The sequence below is a fragment of the Ovis canadensis genome, chromosome 16 (genome assembly GCF_042477335.2).
Source record: "Ovis canadensis isolate MfBH-ARS-UI-01 breed Bighorn chromosome 16, ARS-UI_OviCan_v2, whole genome shotgun sequence".
Taxonomy (NCBI): Eukaryota; Metazoa; Chordata; class Mammalia; order Artiodactyla; family Bovidae; genus Ovis; species Ovis canadensis.
This window is the reverse complement of record NC_091260.1, coordinates 14,967,767-14,984,914: the sequence shown is the minus strand read 5'-3', so window position 1 is coordinate 14,984,914 and position 17,148 is coordinate 14,967,767. Positions and strand designations below refer to the sequence as shown.

Genomic DNA, 17,148 nt, shown 5'->3' with positions numbered 1-17,148 from the left:
GTGTCCAAGTGGGAGGCCACAGCTGAAAGGTGACTAGGGTTCACCAGGTGAAGAATGAGAGGAAGAGCCCCGCAAAGGCACGGCAGCAAAAGAACTACAAGGCCCCGGGTGTCAGGCCAGAGGGCCTGCTGTGAGGAGGGGCAAAGGTCCTGCTGAGTGCTCCTGTGGGCGCTGCTATTTCCTCTCACACCCACGTTTTAGAAAGGGAGCCCGGTCGCGCTCTGGGCACCTGGTTCCTCTCTTATCTATTGGCATCGGGCACGGCCACAATGCTACCTGGGTTTCAAACCCTAGTTCTGGGGTGTGCTCCAGATCTGGCCTTCAGGGCAGCGTGGAGCTCAGGGGGCCTGGCTTCTCCCTCCCCTGGGGATACCACCTATGTGTGCTTACTCTGAGTCAGGCAGGGACACCTGGGTTTGCTCATCCCACACCGGGCTCTGGTCAAGCACACAGCTGGCGTGCACACGGGCAGCTGCCCCATTAGTTAGCTGCCCATTAGCTGCCCCCGACTCTCCTGTCTCTCTTGATAAGGCAGCGATGAAGAGAAGCAATTGGGGAAAGAGTTTACAATGAACACAGGTGTGGAGCGAGGATCCAGGGGACGACCCCATTCATGGAGCTGAGGCGGCTGCGTGCCAAAGGGTTGCCTCAGAATGGCATCCACGAGGGCAGGACAGTCACACCATAGGCGAGCCTCAGAAGCCCTGAGGCCACCGAACACGACTGTCAGGCTGTCGCCCAGGGAGGACCTGGGTTAGCTTCTCTTTCAGACACGGAGGCATCAGTACTGAGAGTGCCTCTGCACACCTGCTCCAGGACACCTTCTGAGCCCGCTGGTGCCCACCCCACTGGGGGGACCTGAGGGGAAGCAGAATGCCCTTCATCCCACCCAGGGAGCCCCTCCCATGTTCCCAAGCTCCATGGACTTTGCCTTGAAAGATTCCAAACAACCTTCAAACATCCATCTGCAGCTGCGCCTTCCACCCTCCTGCACCCCCAGCCCAGCTGGCTGGCCATGGCGTCTCCCTGCACCTGCATTCCTCACCTGATTTCCCCACAGGCTCCCTGCAGGCGGACGGCTGGTCCCCAGCCTCGGGGACAGAGAACGCCTGTGAGTCCCTGGGTTGAAAGTGTACCCTCTTACACTGGGATTGTCACAGCTAACTAGTCTCTTTCCTCTTAGAACCTCTTTCCTCTTAGAACTTTCCCAAAGTGATTGGCACATCCGATAAATGTTTCTTGCAGAAATGAATCTGAGAAATTCACAGGTCTGTTTACTGGGGAACATCTCCGTGCCTTGGCTCCATGTGTTATGCCCCCTGGAAATCTCCAAGAGGGGCTCCGATGTGCAGGGGCTTCCTGAGGTATTCAACCTCCCGTCCCTCTTCCCGGAGCATCTGGTGGAATCAGTGCTCCATTTTGTGAGCAGCCACTGCTTCAGAGGGCACCACCGTTCTCTCAGTCAGCCTGCATTTACTGCGATGAGGCCAGTGGCTGAACAGGGCAGTGGACGCAGCCTGGCCTGGGATCCTAGGGACCTGTGTGCTGCAACCTCTGCTCTGTGTCTTTCTCATATGGCTAAGGGTAAGTGACTTCACTTCTCTAGGCTTCAGGGTTTCCATCCTAATATTGGGATGGGAACTTTCCTGGTGGTCCACTGGCTAAGACTCTGCATTTCCAACACAGGGAGCCTGGGTTTGACCCCTGGTCAGGGAACTAGATCCCACAGGCCACAACCAAAAGATCCTGTACGCTGCGACAAAGCGCAAAGATCCCACATGCTGCAGTGAAGGCTCAGCACAGCCCAATGAACACACATGTGGGATGATGTGCTGCCTACCTCACAGGGCTCTAAGAAAAAGATGGCATGAATTGACGTACGTGACGCACTCACGGGGACCGACACGGGGCCTATATGGTTAATGGCAGTCACCGGCATTATCATCAGCATCACGTTTTTGACATGAAGACGAGGAAGCAGCAGAAATGAGTGTAGTGTAAGGCCGTGTCTAACAACAATGCTTCAGACAGCTGGAATGACAGAGGACTAGAGGGCAAAGGCCTCTTAAAGGGTGAGCTCTGGGGAGGGCTTTGCAGGATTCAGAGGCACACACGGATGTGCTGGCAGGCAGGACCACGAGTGTGGCCGAGAAGCAGAGGAAGAGGAACGAAGAGGATGCTCACCAAGGCAACACAGTTCAAGAGAGCAGGAGGGAGGCCTGGAGAACAGGTGAGGAGGTGGAGCGAGCTGGAGACAACGGCAGGAGCACTGGCTGAAGGCGGAGCAGGGAGGACCTGGAATGCAGGCGACAGGGTTTGGACTTCATTGGATGAGGATTAGGGAGCCAGTGAGCAAAGGAAGAGTAAAGTCCGAAAGGATTTTAAGAAAGAGCAGCTTGGAAACTGCTGCCCTTCAGGAGGCACTTAGATACTTATTTTAAGGAAATTTTTTTGGCGCAGGATGTGGTATAGAATGAGGGGCAGGAATGCCAGGGTGAGGAGGGAGTCCAACAGGGGAGCACCAGGAGGGGAGGGGCAGGGAGGACAGCAGGGCGAGACCCGAGGGCCTCGCATCGCTGAGGCAGACTTGACGGGACACAAAGACCAACCTCCCTGAACTGGGCCTGACCTCTGAATGGAGCCAGCATCCTGTTGTGGAAACCAGGGCCTAGCTCACCGGCCAAGCGTCTGGAGTGGCTGGGCCTCCATTCTTCCAGTCCAGTGGGATTTTCTATGAAAACCTGTGACTGGTGGCCCTTGCGTTTGCCCCAGTGGCTCCCTCCCTGCGTGCTGGGGAGAGCCCCACTCACCCCACCACAGCTCTGCAGGGCCCTCCTGGGCGTCGGGGCCTGAGCCTCTGCTTGCTGGCCACCTGACGCATGGCCAAGTCTGACGTTCAGATCTCCTGCGTTATCGCAGAAGCAGAAGTGCTGGGCCAAGGTGGGCGCAGGCGTGTGCAGGGGGGAGGAGGAGCCCCTTGGGACGTACCCTGAGGGGGCTCTTCTGCAGGGAAGTAGGATTCCTATCCTTTAGAGAAAGGGACCACACCGATACCCAGCAAGAAAGTATATTTTAATCTTGGCCTTTCGTGGGAAAGCATGATGCAACACTGACCAAATCCGCTCTGCCAGCTCATTCCAGGCATGTGAATCAATGTCCCCAGCCTCCCATCAAGCCTCTGAACGAAGCCCAGGCAGACGGAACGAAGGTATCATTATGGGGAAATGGGCTGGGGATTAGAGATGCTGGCCTGAGTTTCCAGCCTCATTTTTTACCTTTTTGAAATCCCCGCTCCTTTGATATTCACACAGCATCATGTCGAAGAAGATTGGGATGGTGGCTTTCCGGAGCTCAGCCTCAGGGATAAGTGTCATCTCTAATATGGGTCCCACCATGCCTGGGATGAAGCAGATTTTGTTCTGGCCTGAAAGAGAAGAGGGACATGGGCCCATGAGACCATTTTCGTGATTTCATAAGAGAACCAGACCAAGCCTGGGAAAAGAAAAAAGGGAGGCTAACAGTAAAAACAAAAGCTAACACTTACACAGTTGTTTACCCGGAGCCAGGCACCATTTTGGACACTTTACATATATTAACTCGTGTAAATGACGCATGCATCATCCAAAACAAGCTCCGTTGTTAGGGATAATAACGCAGGCGTGTGGAAGGCACATTGCTGTTTACAAGGCTTTTCACCTGCATATCTCCTTTGCAAATAGGGCCCTGATGGAGTGTGTTAGTGATGGCAAATCACAGGGATACTTGAAATGATGTCTGTCTGCAGCACAAGCCACGTTTCTGAGATTTGGAAACATGCTTTTTTACCAACTGTTTTGTGAAAACAAGAAAAGCAAAATTTGCTGCCAAAAACCTGCTATAAAAGTATGGTCAGTGTAATAGTGGGAGTTAAAACATTGCTTTGTGGTCAGATCAACTACAGCTTCTTGTTTCTCCTTCCTCACTCCAAGGCTCTCCTGTGTCCCCTGCCCTGGCCACTGGCAGTGTCACCACGCTGGCCTGGTTCCAGTGTCACCAGCTCACCAGCCGCCTTATCACCAGGGCTGTGCTCCTGGTGCTCCTTTGTTGACAAGTTTTTCCTGCCCGTTCCTCAACATCTGCCCATTACCACCTGGCTTCCCATGGATAGATACACTTTAAAAAGCCCTGCCACATGCCCACCCCACCCCTAGCTCCATCAGATGCCCTGCCCTGGCCAGTGGTCTGTCTCCTTAGCCAACTTGGCAACGATGGCTTCCTTTGACAGACAACAGCCTCTCCCACGGAGAGCTCTGTGAGAGCAGAGAGCATGTCTGTTCTTATGACATCTGTAGCGCTGAGCTTGGAGCATACTACCTCCGTAAATGTCCACTGAAGGAGGAAATAAATCCGTCTCGCTCTTATACTCACCGGAGAGTGAGTGACTTGGAGACGTGTCATAGACATGCAACTGCCATACTTGCCTGCTGAGATGACCACAGGAAACACGTCTGTGTGGACTCTGTGGGGGCTCCCCTGGGGGCTCAGGGGCAAGGAACCCTCCTGTCAATGCAGGAGACACAGCTTCGGTCCCTGGGTTGGGAAGACCCCTTTCAGTAGGAAATGGCAACCCAGTCCAGCACTCTTGCCTGGGAAATCCCATGGACAGAGGACCCTGGCAGGGTACAGTCCATGGGTTTGCAAAAGAGTCAGACATGACTCAGTGACTAAACAACAATAGCAACACTTAGCACAGAGTCTAGGATAATCAGCCCCGGGGCAGGGCCAGTGAGGCCAAGTGGTGAAGGGCACTGAAGTTGGCGCTAGACTGCCTGAAATAGATAAATGCATCTTCCATCAACTAGCTGTGTGATGGTAGGCAAGCTGGCCTCTTGAGGCCTCTGTGTCTTCACCTGCAATATGAGAGTAATAGGTATTTTTACTTATCAAGCACCCTGGACAGTGGTTGGCACATGGGACGCTTTGTATAGTGTTAGCTCTCACTGCTGTGATGTTTGGCCAAAATGAACCATGAAGGGCAGCCTTGTCGAGCAGAACTGAGCAGACTCCTCAGAACACACACATCAGACGTGGCAGAGAAAGGGAAAGGGAGGGGCACTCAGGAACTGCAGGGATTTCCTGGGGAGCATGGGCAAGCCCATCCCAGCAACCCTGCCAGTGAAGCTGACACCCAGGTGTCTCATCGGCAGCTGTGTCTTTCTCCTCCTGACTCTCAGAGCCCAAGAAGCCCATCCTGCTTTTCCCCACTGTCAAGGTGCACACTGCATTGGTGGTCTTTGCCTGGGGAGCTCCTGGGGTGCAGAAACTCAGGCAGTATGGCATACAGCCTGGCATTGTTGCTTTTGATTAAAGCTGAGTAAAAGAGCCAAGAGGGAAGGCTGCGAGAAAATGAATTTTAATTCCACCTAAATGAGGCTTAATGTTGGAGTGAGTGTTTCCCCAGAATTCAGATAAAAAAGGCATCATCTTAGGAATATCCTCAGTTAGTGAGAATGAAATAGTGAAGGCAGGCAGAGAGGTGAGTGAAATATGAAGACACTTTTCCAGGACACCAGCTTCATTATACAGTGTGTTTGGATTATACTCTGCATTGTTCCAAACAGGAAAAAAAAAAAAAAACTAAACTAGCTTTCTTGCAGATTTATAGTAACTGCTAATCTAGGTTTCTGATTTTGTCCTTCAAGATCCTTTAAACCCTCAGTGGGGTTTTAAAATTCAAAGTCGAGTGTAATAATAAGTAGCAGGTAAATGGGAAACTGTCAGATAAGCCACCACGGAATGGAGAAATTGCTTATGTGACAAAGGCCTTTAGAATAGTGGAGGGCATTGGGTCTGATAAAGATATATTTGAGATGGTTTAAAATAAAGAGCAGACATGCCACAGACTAGGGATTTCCTAGGCACTTCTGACCTGCATTCTTTGCAGTCAGTTGAAGAGATGCTCAGAAGACTAGGGAAAGAGGAGAGAGAGACAATGATGATTTCTAAATGCAGTGTGATCCCAATGGCCCTTACAATGCTCCATAAAAAATCTTATTCCTTTACATCAGAAATGGAATTTGAGCACATTGGATTTTGTGTTCAAATAAGCTGAACGTGCGCCTTTATATACACAGATGTGCACACAGGCACACACACGGAGAACGTACTTGTGGCTAAGTGAATGTGAACTCATTTTGGAAAAAAAAAATTCTCATTCAAGAGACATACCTGCTATTGTTCTTGAAAACAGGCAAGGAAGGGAATGGGTGAGAGGGTCTTTCTCACATAATGGAAGCTGAATCTCACTGGGAACAGATACCAATTAGAAAAGGCTTTTAAAGTCCCAACAAGTCAGTGGGATAAATCCAGGTGCCGGGTTGCCCAGGCTCTGGGGAAAGATCTGGCAGAAATGAGGGCACAGGGAGGAGCTGAGGTCTATGGGTGGAAAGCCAGCCGCCGTGCTCCCCTTCTGGTCTATGCAAGGGCCTCGCCTGTCCTGCCTCGCGAGGGGAGAGGTGAGATCGCAGGTGAATGTCTGAGAGCACTAGGAAGGCAGCCTGACAGGAAGAAACGAGAGAAAACAGGGGGAAGGAAGGGAGGAGGGTGGGGAAAGAGGAAGGGGAAAGACTGCCCTGTGGGCCAGGCTGAGCGTGAAGGTGGGAGCGCCCCTGGCCTCAGGAGGCTGACAGGAGGCCTGCGGTGCTCAGACTGGGAGCACAGACCCCGAAATGAGCAGGATGAGGGCGAGTTATCACCCTCTGGATTTCAGAGTCCTGCAAGCCTCCTGGGGACTCTGAAATGAAGCTGGGTTGATCAGAAATGACCCCACTCATTGAAAAGAGGAAGAAGGCACGCAGATCTCTGCCCCTCCATCTCAGGCTTGGGAAATGTCCCTCTAGGTACTGATCTAAGATAGGCAGTCGAGTCCCTCCTTGTGGCCCAGAATGTGCCTGGCCCAGCTTCCCTCCAGGCCCTGTAGAATCTCTGAGCCTGAAAACCTGCCTCAAACTCCTCCACTGCCACTTCAGACTGTGTGGCTTTGTGAAGAAGTGAAGTGCAGTTGCTCAGTCATGTCCACCTCTTTGCAATCCCCTGGACTATAGCCCACCGGCTCCTCTATCTGTGGGATTTTCCAGACAAGAATCCTAGAGTGGGTAGCCATTCCCTCCTCCATGGGATCTTCCCAACCCAGGGATGGAACCCGAGTCTCCTGTGTTACAAGCAGATTGTTTTACCCTCTGAGCCACCAGGAAGCTTTGTGTCTGTTACTTAATGTTCCCCAGCCTCTATTATCTCATCTGGGGTCTTCCCTGGTGGGCCAGTAGCTAACACTCCATGCTTCTAATGCAAGGAGGGTGGGTTCAATCCCTGGTTGAGGGATATAAATACCCCACATGTCATACGGCAGCAGCCAAAATAAATAAAAATATTAAAAACATATTATCTCATCTATTAAATGGAGATATAATCATAGTCCCTACCTGAAGAATTGTTGAGAAGCTTAAAACAAAGGGCTCCGTACAGGGCCTGGCTGGTTAGAAAGGCTCAGCAGATGTCGGTGTTGAGTGTGGTGATGCCAGTGCTGAGCAGCGCGAGCTCGGCCCAGGGTGAGTTGTGGGAAAAGCAATGTAAGCAGCTGCGGTCCAACCCCGTGGTGCCCCCTGGGGCTTTTCACGAACCGTCTCAGGCTGGTCAGTTTGTTCGTTTACTTCTAGAGTAAAGGGATGGCACGGAAGGAGGTTGGATCAGATGTATCTTATCTCCCACAGCTGACATTGCTGCTGCTGCTGCGTCGCTTCAGTCGTGTCTGACTCTGTGCAACCCCATAGACGGCAGCCCACCAGGCTCCCCCGTCCCTGGGATTCTCCAGGCAAGAATACTGGAGTGGGATGCCATTTCCTTCTCCAACGGATGAAGGTGAAAAGTGAAAATGAAGTCGCTCAGTCGTATCCGACTCTTAGCGACTGCAGCCCACCAGGCTCCTCCGTCCACGGGATTTTCCAGGCGAGAGTACTGGAGTGGGGGGCCATTGCCATTACCAGCCTCCAAACCCTTCTCTCTCCCACTGAAACATGCTCTCAGGTCTCCTCAAAGACGTCTGACAACCCCAGTCTGATCATGTTGTCCACAGCTACAGTCCTTGCATGGGTCCCCTTGGTCTCCAAGCCCTTCTGGCCCGAAGCCCCATCTCCACACCCTGCCTCCCCCTGCTCAGCTGCACCCCGCCCCGCACTGCCCACCATGCTCGTCCCTCCTCTGCCCGACTCCACCCGAGCCCCACCACCACTGGCCCCACAAGCAAATGTTACTTGTTCTCTATCCAATACGGAGGCCACTTGGCCACAGTGTCTTTGAGCAGCTGGAATTAGGCTAGTCCAAGTTGAGACGTGCTGTAAGTGTAAAAGACCCACTAGATTCCTAAGAAAGAGTTTTGGAAAACAAGCCAAAAAAGGTGACCTATCTGAATAATGTTTTATGTTGGTTATATGTTGAAATGGTAACACTTTGGAATATGGAGTTAAATAAAATACATTGTTAACATTAATTTCACTGCGTTTTATCTTTTTAAAAAACGTGGATGCTAGAGCCTTTAAATCTAGACAGGTGGCTCACAGGCTTGTTCCCTAGGACGCCACAGCTCTGGGGCTCAGCGCCCCACAGCCTTCACCGAGGCCGCCGAGCTCACTCACTAGGCGGGAGTCCTTTATGCACTCTCTGGGTGCCCCAGCTTCTGCTCTACAGCTAGCTTCCTTTACAACCACAATTAAATAGCTCAGCAGTCAGTTTACTATTCAGTGCAAGGCCGTGAGGTTGGGGGCTACGTCTCTAACTACAGCTATCTTCGGTTGCAGCCTCAGCCACTAGCACAGTGCCTGACCTTTAAGGCTACTTGTCTTCATTTCCAGTTGCTGCTGTTATAAATCACCACAGGCTGTGGCTTAGCACAACACAAACTAATCTTATAGTTCTGGAGGTCAGAAGTCTGAAATGGGTTTCTCCGGGCTGAAGTCAAGTGTGAGCAGGGCTGAGTTCTTTCTGGAGGGTCTGAGGAAGAAACTGTTTCCTTCCCTTCTCCAGCTTCTAGAGGTCACCCTCATTCCTTGGCTCATGGCCCCTTCCTCCATCTTCAAAGCCAACAGTATTGCTTTTTCTAATCTTTCTCCAACTCCTCTGCCTCCTTTCTTCACTTCTAAAGTCCCTGTAATTGCTTTGGGTTCATCTGGACAGTCCAGGATACTCTTACCGTCTTCAAGATCCTTAATCATGCCTAAAAAGTCCACTTTGCCATGTAAGGTAATTTATAAACAGGTGCTGGGGGTTAGGACTTGGACACCTTTGGTAGGTATTATACTGCGTTCAATACTTGTTGCTAAATGAATAAATGGATGGTTGGTTGGATGGATGGGTGGGTGGGTGGATGGATGGATGCCTTTCTAATCGCATTTCCTATTTCTGCCCAGCAGCTTCTCCCTAACTCGAGGAAGTCATGTTTGCTTAGGCTGACTGTCCCCTTGGAATAGCTGCCGCCCTTTCAGCTCTGACCACCCTGAGGTCTAAGTCAAGAGGCACTGACTCCGTAGAACCTTCCTCTTTGCCTCAACTCCTGAGTCTCGACCACACATTTCACACTAGGGGATGTGCTCTTAGTTTGTTCTTCAGACTCTCAGTCTGTCCTATGTTTAGAGCTCAATGGTGGGCTTTTCCAGGGAGGGCAGGGACCATGCCTTATACGTCCCCAACTCTCTCATCCTTCCCTGGTGCTTAGCGCTGAGCTGGGCCCTCCATCGATGCTGAAAAAGTGACGGTTCAGTTGCTCTCACAGCTCTGCCGGGAGCGACCTCCCCACATGGAAGGCCATGATGCCAGCCACTGGAATTTATCTTTCTCTCCCATGAAGACTGTTAACACAGCAGACCGGCATTAACCCTAGTGAACATGGTCTGGTTAAGTACAAAGTCATTTTCACAAAATGTGCATTGCTTCTCTCCTAGCGGATATCAAATATTATGATGCTACATTATCAGGGAAAGTCCATTATATTTGGCATTATCCCAGGATCCAAACTTACAAATAGCATTAACCCTTTAGTGGCTGGATCCTGGTACAGATCTTTCTTTTAAGGCCTCCTTGCATGTCTTTCCCTCACAAAAGTGCACACGCACACACACACACACAAACACACTTGTCTAGACTTTTCCTTGAATAGTCTTCCAGACCGAGATTATCTTTGCAATTAGCCATCTTATAATCACAGGGCTGCTCAAATCATTCTTGATGAGAAGAAGATGATGGTGCTGATGATCACGGTGATGAAGCCCTGATTGCTTTGGGCATTAAAACAAAATTTTAAAACTTAACAGGCATTATGATTTACTCATTATCAGTAGTCTTTGGAAAACATAGTTTACTATTTCACATACTTTGAAAATATCTTGCATATTCTGGAAAAAAAAATATTAGTAAGAACACTGGACTTCAGGTCGAGTCTGGCTCTTTTGTCTCATTTGAGTCACTGATTTGCTGTTGACCTTGGGGATGTCCTTGTATTTCTCTGGGCCTCAGTGACCTCGCCTATAAAATCAGGGCACTGAATTAGATGATACATCAGATAGGGTAGTAGCAGAAATCTGATTTCCCCAGCTAAACTAAGTAAGCTCTGTTCAGTTTTCTTCCTTAAGACAGTCAGCCCAGAGCTGCTTCTCCATCCTTAGGGTGTGACTCTTCATGGCTTCAAGGTGGCTACTGTGCCTCCAGGCATCTTATTCTTTCCCAGAAAGGAACAAAGGGAAAGACTACAAGCAAAAAAAAACTGTGCTATGCTCACTGCTATGCCCTCCCTTTCATTTTAATTAGGAAAAATTTTTTCCTGAAACCCCAAGAAGTTTATTTCTGTTGATTCTCAGAAATCATGTTGGGTCACATGGCCATCACTAGCTACAAATCATTGTTAACTGGACAAATTGTAATCATGGAAAAAAAAAAAAACCAAACCAGGGATCAGTTAGCTAGGAAAAAGGATGGAATGGCTGTTACGTGGGCACTCAGCCAGGTTTGCCACTGATGGCGTCCATGTTTCACTCTGTCTTGGATGCTTCACAAATTGCACTTTAAAACCCATCATTACCCGATGTAGTGTTCTTACTACATTGGTCCCCCATGTATACAGCACTTGGTTCTGGTTTGGATTAGCAGATTAACCTCATTAGCTTGCTGGAGAAAGCCTGCTAATGCCAGCATCTGGCAGAACGCAAAGTGGGATGGGGCTGGGGACCCATCCATCCACTCTGCCTCCTCTTTCTGCTCCCCTACCCCTGAAGCAGACAGGCAAGGAGAAGACAGCCAGGTAACTAAGGAGCAGCAGGAAAGTCCCTTCAGGCCTGTACACCTTCCTCTTCCAAGGAGGCCAGGCTAAGAGACGAGGAGACGGCCATCCTTGCAACAGAACCTTTTCCTTTTTGTTTCCTACAGTGCACATCTGTGTCTTTGTTCGACTTCTCCATAACTCCATGAACATTTTACTTTGGGAAACTCTGCCTTCCTTGATAGGCGTAGGCTTGGTGGGGACACTGATGGAGCGGTCACCCAAGGAAGAACAATAGAAAGGTGTCTCCTAGAGACTGGACCTTTAGCAGAGTGATGTAGGGATAGAATATCCTGCCCTGGATCACACCACCTGCCCTGGATCCTTGAGTGGCTCTAATCCTACCCTTCATAGCCCATTTTCCCTTGCCCTTCCAATCAGTACCTTCTCCAATTAAGGCAGCCACAGTCGGCACCTCTTTCTTGCAATCCCCAAACCCTAACAAGTATATCTTTGAATTCCGCTAATTCACCCCGCAGGTACTTGAATACAGCAAGGGGTCCATGACGCTTCTGGACAGACGCACCAGTGTACCTGTCCTGCTGCTGCTCGCTGTTCCATTGCTCAGTCACGTCCGACTCTTTGCAACTCTATGGACTATAGCATGCCAGGCTCCCCTGTCTCGAATCCACCTCTCATCCACTCTGTGATGCTGGACACACACTCTCTGCCTCTCTGTGCCTCAGTTTCCTTGCTGGTAAATCAGTGGGTTGGACAGACCTGTAGCTTCAAACTATTCTCTGAAGTGCTTAAGGGTTTCTCCCAGAAAATCTGCAGGGATCTCCTTAGGAGCTCAGGAGAGTAGCTCTATCCACCCTCCTGCCCCCCACCCTGCCCGTCCCACTTCAATTAGAACAGCTTGGCTTTCATCCAATTTCTGTATTGAGCAGGGTATATTCTTTTTATTGGTCCTCAGCTAAAAATAAACATTTGAAAAATGCTGGACAATATGCTCTCTAAAGGCCCCTTCCAGTTCTGATGCTCTGTGATTCTAAGCAGGTAGAGTATTTGGTAACATCTTTTCATTCATCAGCATAATTGGGAGCGCAGAAGCTCCTGCCAAAACAATCTATATCTAAATAAAATCTTCTGTGTGCAAAACAACGGCAATGAAGGACATTCAGAAAAGCGCAGGCTGTGCGGAGGAACCGGAAACAAACAAAGCACAGACCCCTGTTTTGCAATCCTGGCAACACTTGGGATGTAGGTCTGGGAGAGGAAGCCCACCACGGCTTCACCTTGTCTCTGCTGTCACAAAGCAGGGAAGGCAAACTCATCTGCAGGCTGAGTCTGGGCCCCTTGCTTCACTGGACACATTTGGTGCTTTTAAAACTTTCAACTAGTTACCACCAATATTAATAAATTAGAAAATGCATTTAAAAGTTATGTTTCTAGGCTTCTTTTGATAAACTGGAAGCTGTGGCAATGTCCGCCTTGCATTCTAATAGGACAGCAGCCAACCAGGCAGGACAGCAACTGCTGCTTCCAGCCGGGGTGCGCCCGCCTCAGTCTGCAGCCCCACGGCTCCCTCCCAGACTCCTGCCCCGTGGCCAGCTGCTGGCTACCACCAGCACTGTGCACTTTTCTCCTATGGCATGGTGGTGGTAAATGACATACATAATGTTTCTTTTATCCCTATCATTATCCAAAGCAGAGAAACAAAAAAAAAAAAATGCTGTTCCAGAAACACAGGGCAGAGATGGTGTTTCTTTTGGTGATGGCTTGCAAAAGAGGGGAGTTTCATACACACACATACACACACACATGTACACATACAGAGGATATCTGGTAATGTCTAGGCTTTCCCTGGGGGCTCAGAGGGTAAACAATCTGCCTGCAATGAGAGACTCCTGATCCCTGGGTCAGGAAGATTCCCCTGGTGAAGGGAATGGCAACCCACTCCAGTAATTTTGCTGGAGAATCCCATGGATAGAAGAGCCTGGAAGGCTACAGTCCACGAGGTCATAAAGAGTCAGACGTGACTGAAATGACTTAGCGTGCACACAAAGACATTTTTGGTTGTTACAGCTAAGGATGCTGTCATAACAGGGTGAAAGTGATGATAAAGCTCTCCCATGGGTGTGGCCTCCACGACTTCCCACTGCCAGTGTGTGCCCTTCCAAGCCTCGCAGACACTCTGGGAGATGGCGCTGTCTCCCCAAGCTGGGCCAGTATCACTCGGGCCCCTGCTCTGCGCCTCACAGCGTACAAATGACAAGGCACGGCCCCCGGCAGAGGTGCAGTCTGTTCTGGGTCCAGACCCCCAGCTCTCCCTTCAGTTTTGGGAACCAGTCTACGACCCTCCTCCTACCAGCATGTGCTCTTGACCTGAGTGCAATGCTGCCAGCAAACACAGCCCAGGCAGATGTCCACCTGCTTTCCCCACGATGAATGCACCTTGCTAGGAAGGGCGAGGAACAGCTGTCCAGGAAGTCAGATGGGACTGACAGATGCTAAGAGGTCTGGGGAGGTGATTTAGGTTGAATCCAACAGGCAGGCAGAGTTTTGCTCTACTGAAGAGAGTCCACATCTAAGACGAGCACAGAGCAGTTCAGCAGCAGAATCAAGGAGGGCGCACGAAATAGGAGGTGAAAAGAGCTCGCTACTACCCATTCATCCTTTCTGCACAGATTTATGGAGCAGGATTCAGGCCTTGGGCAAGGTGTGCAGCCCCCATCCTCCTGAAATCAAAACCAAGCTCTGCGGCTTGCTACTGTTTCATCTCAAGCAAGCGCCTTCCCTCCGAGTTCCCTGATCGATAAAATGAGGGGGAAATGTTTCCATCTTGTAGGAGGTGATGTGAAGATTAAATAAAATCTCCTTGTACAGGGCTGACTCAGACTCTCAATAAATGTCTTGCTGACTCCATCTCCCCTTCCTTCCTCCCATAGGTACCACTCAGCTTGCCCAGGATTCCTGTAGCTCACTGAAGCAGGGACAGCTTCTGGGGTCACCTTCCAGCTCAAATCCTATCACAGGAGAACCTCGACTGCCACAGAATCAATCCTGCCCCGTGAGTCTGGAGGGCCTTCGGGAGATCACAGCGTCACGTAAGAAGCAGGATGCAGAACGCGCACCAATCAGCAGGAAGCACATGTGACGGGGGAGGCCGTGCATCCCCACAGCAGTCATGCTCTTTCTCCTTGTAAATTCCAGTTTGATTGCTTACCCCCTCAGGGGCATCAAGGAGAAGCGGATCCACAGCTGTCCTAGGGGATGGGAGGCTGGGATGGGCACTCTCTCTCATCAGGCACTTATTAAAGACCTGGGGTGCGTACAGTGATAAACTGTTATTTCAAGCTTCCTCTGCTGAAACCCCCACGGCCCTCCAACAGATGGTCTTCAAGAAGGAGCCTGGCATGTGCACACGTGTCTGTCTGAATGCTGTGCCTACTCACCAAGCTTGTACCACATATCACGGATGGAGAAGCCAATTAGCCGTCTCATGTCCCCGTACCTAGGAGAAACAAAAAAAAAAAATGTCTGCTTCAGGCATCACCTCAGAGATTCTCACAAACCTCCCCCGTCCTTTTCAGGAGCTCCAAATGACACCTACTTATTCAGGATTTTGTTGTATTTGGCGTGCGAGAACTGCTCCAGCTGCAGAGAATCCTGAGTGATAAAAGCCACCGCCAGATGAAAATAGTTGTTCCACAGCTGTAAACGGAAGAATGCAGAACTGTCAGGGGGAGTGCTGAAGTGGGGAAGCATATTAAACGCTGGGTAATGTGAATAATTTATGAAGATGGCAGAAGACAGAGGCAGAACCAGTTTAATTCTGTGCACTGCAATTTTCTAACTGGCACTGACTCTGAAATTAACATTCCAGCCAAAGGAGGACAATGGATGGATTTCTCTGGGCGCTGACCACGTACGTCCTCTCTCTGACAACAGGACTTGGGCAAGGAGAAAGATTTTAGGGCCGCTCTTTTTTTATTGCTGTTGTTTTGCTTCATTTTGTTTTTCTGGAAAATGAATAACTCAGCCCAGCTGGGTGCCCTGGTAAGGTGGTTCTCTGCCCTAGAATTAGGGGGCAATAAGGGATAAGGATTTCAGAGACTCTCATATCAATTCTAAAAGAAATCAACCCTGAATATTCACTGGAAGGACTAATATTAAAGCTGAAGCTTCTGGTGCAAAGAGCCAACTCTTTGGAAAAGACCCTGATGCTGGGCAAGATTGGAGGCAAAAGGAGAAGGGGATGGCAGAGGATGAGATTGTTAGATAGCAACACTGACTCAATGGACATGAACCTGAGCAAACTCCAGGAGATACTGGAGGGCAGGGAAGCCTGGTGTGTTGTAGTCCATGGGCTCACAAAGAGTTAACAACAACAGTGTCTCTGGAAGTCTTTCCTAATTCACCTGGCAGTAGAGGACCAGCCTGCCGCCTATTCCATCTTAGAATACGTCACCTTCTCCTTCCCTTTAGCTCTATGGTTTTGAAGTTTGGTCCTGGACCAGTAGCACCGACATCACCTAGGGACTCGTTAGAAATGGAGGTTCTCTGGCCCCACTCCAACCTACTGAATCCAACCCCAGAAATCCATGTGTTCCCAGGCACTCCGATGATTCTCATGCTCATTTGCGCTCAAGGACCACTGAGGCCCAGCTGATAAGTAGGCTTCCCGTAATTTTAACATTTACATGATCTCTTGGTGCTAAATGCAGAGACTAGACCCCGCTTCACCCGCTCATGGTGAAACAGGTCCAGCAAAGTGTGCAGCAGAGGGAAAGTGCTCCAAAGATCAGCAGGAGTGACAGTGACATTGATGCAGGCCACAGAACAGAGAGATCGAGACTCACACCAAGGTCCTATGGAGCCTCAGTGAACCCATCTGCAAAGGTGGGGGGGGTGGGTGGGTTGGGGGCAGTTAGCTCTGTATCCACCGCAGAGGACTGTGGTAAAGATGATGTGCTTAAATCCAGAGAGATGACATGGGGTGGGAGGGGGGAGGGGGGTTCATGTTTGGGAACTCATGTACACCCGTGGTGGATTCATGTCAATGTATGGCAAATCAATACAGTATTGTAAAGTAAAATAAAGTAAAAATAAAAATTTAATAAAAAAATAATAATAAAGGGCATGGATCTCAGTAAGAGCTCCAAAGCTCTGGTTAGCCTTACTATTCTTTTCATTATTCTGGTGACTTCTTTGGTACCAAAGCAAATAATAGTACAACCTGGTGCCTTTGGTGCTCAAGAGCAATTATTATAAAATGTCATGGCCCTGAAAGGAGCAGGTGGACGAAGCCCATACTTGTCCAGCATTCTCTAAATGTTGACTAGCAAGAGGAAGGGTAACACCAGCTAGAGAAATCACCTGCCAATGAGGCTGTCATCCTTCACTCAAAGATGCTTACTGGAGGTTTCCAATGGCCAAGACTAAGTGAAAAGCAGCTATACCTTTGGTAATGTCCTTACTGCTATTGCTTTCACTTGGGTTTGTGGCTCCTATTTCAGAGAAAAGCAAAACAAGCCCTTTGTTTTACCATGGGCCAGACGCTCTCCCACATATCCCTCCCTCCATCTCTCAAAACCTGGCAATCATTATTAGACTCATTTTACAGATGAGAAGAACAGGTGTAGAGGGGTGAAGTATTTTGCCTAAGGTCACACAGCTTGTTATACATAGAGCAGAGCTGGGGTTTAAACCCAGGCTTACTGACTGATGGGGCTTCCCTGGTGGCTCAGAGAGTAAAGAATCCACTTGCAATGCAGGAGACCCAGGTTCGATCCCTGGGTTGGGAAGATGCCCCCTGGAGAAGGGAATGGCTACCCACTCCAGTATTGTTGCCTGGAGAATTC

The 17,148-nt window shown here is 49.8% G+C and overlaps 1 protein-coding gene across 1 annotated transcript in view; it reads right to left on the bottom strand.

Moving 5' to 3' along the window:
• DOCK2 (dedicator of cytokinesis 2) overlaps positions 1 to 17,148 on the bottom strand; it is a 474,846-nt gene that overhangs the window by 68,500 nt on the left and 389,198 nt on the right. The window contains exons 31-33 of the mRNA XM_069556001.1: positions 14,898 to 14,998; positions 14,740 to 14,798; positions 3,276 to 3,424 (exon numbers count right to left, since the gene is read on the bottom strand). Of these exons, the coding sequence (XP_069412102.1) occupies positions 3,276 to 3,424; positions 14,740 to 14,798; positions 14,898 to 14,998 (309 nt within the window). The remainder of the gene's footprint in view (positions 1 to 3,275; positions 3,425 to 14,739; positions 14,799 to 14,897; positions 14,999 to 17,148) is intronic.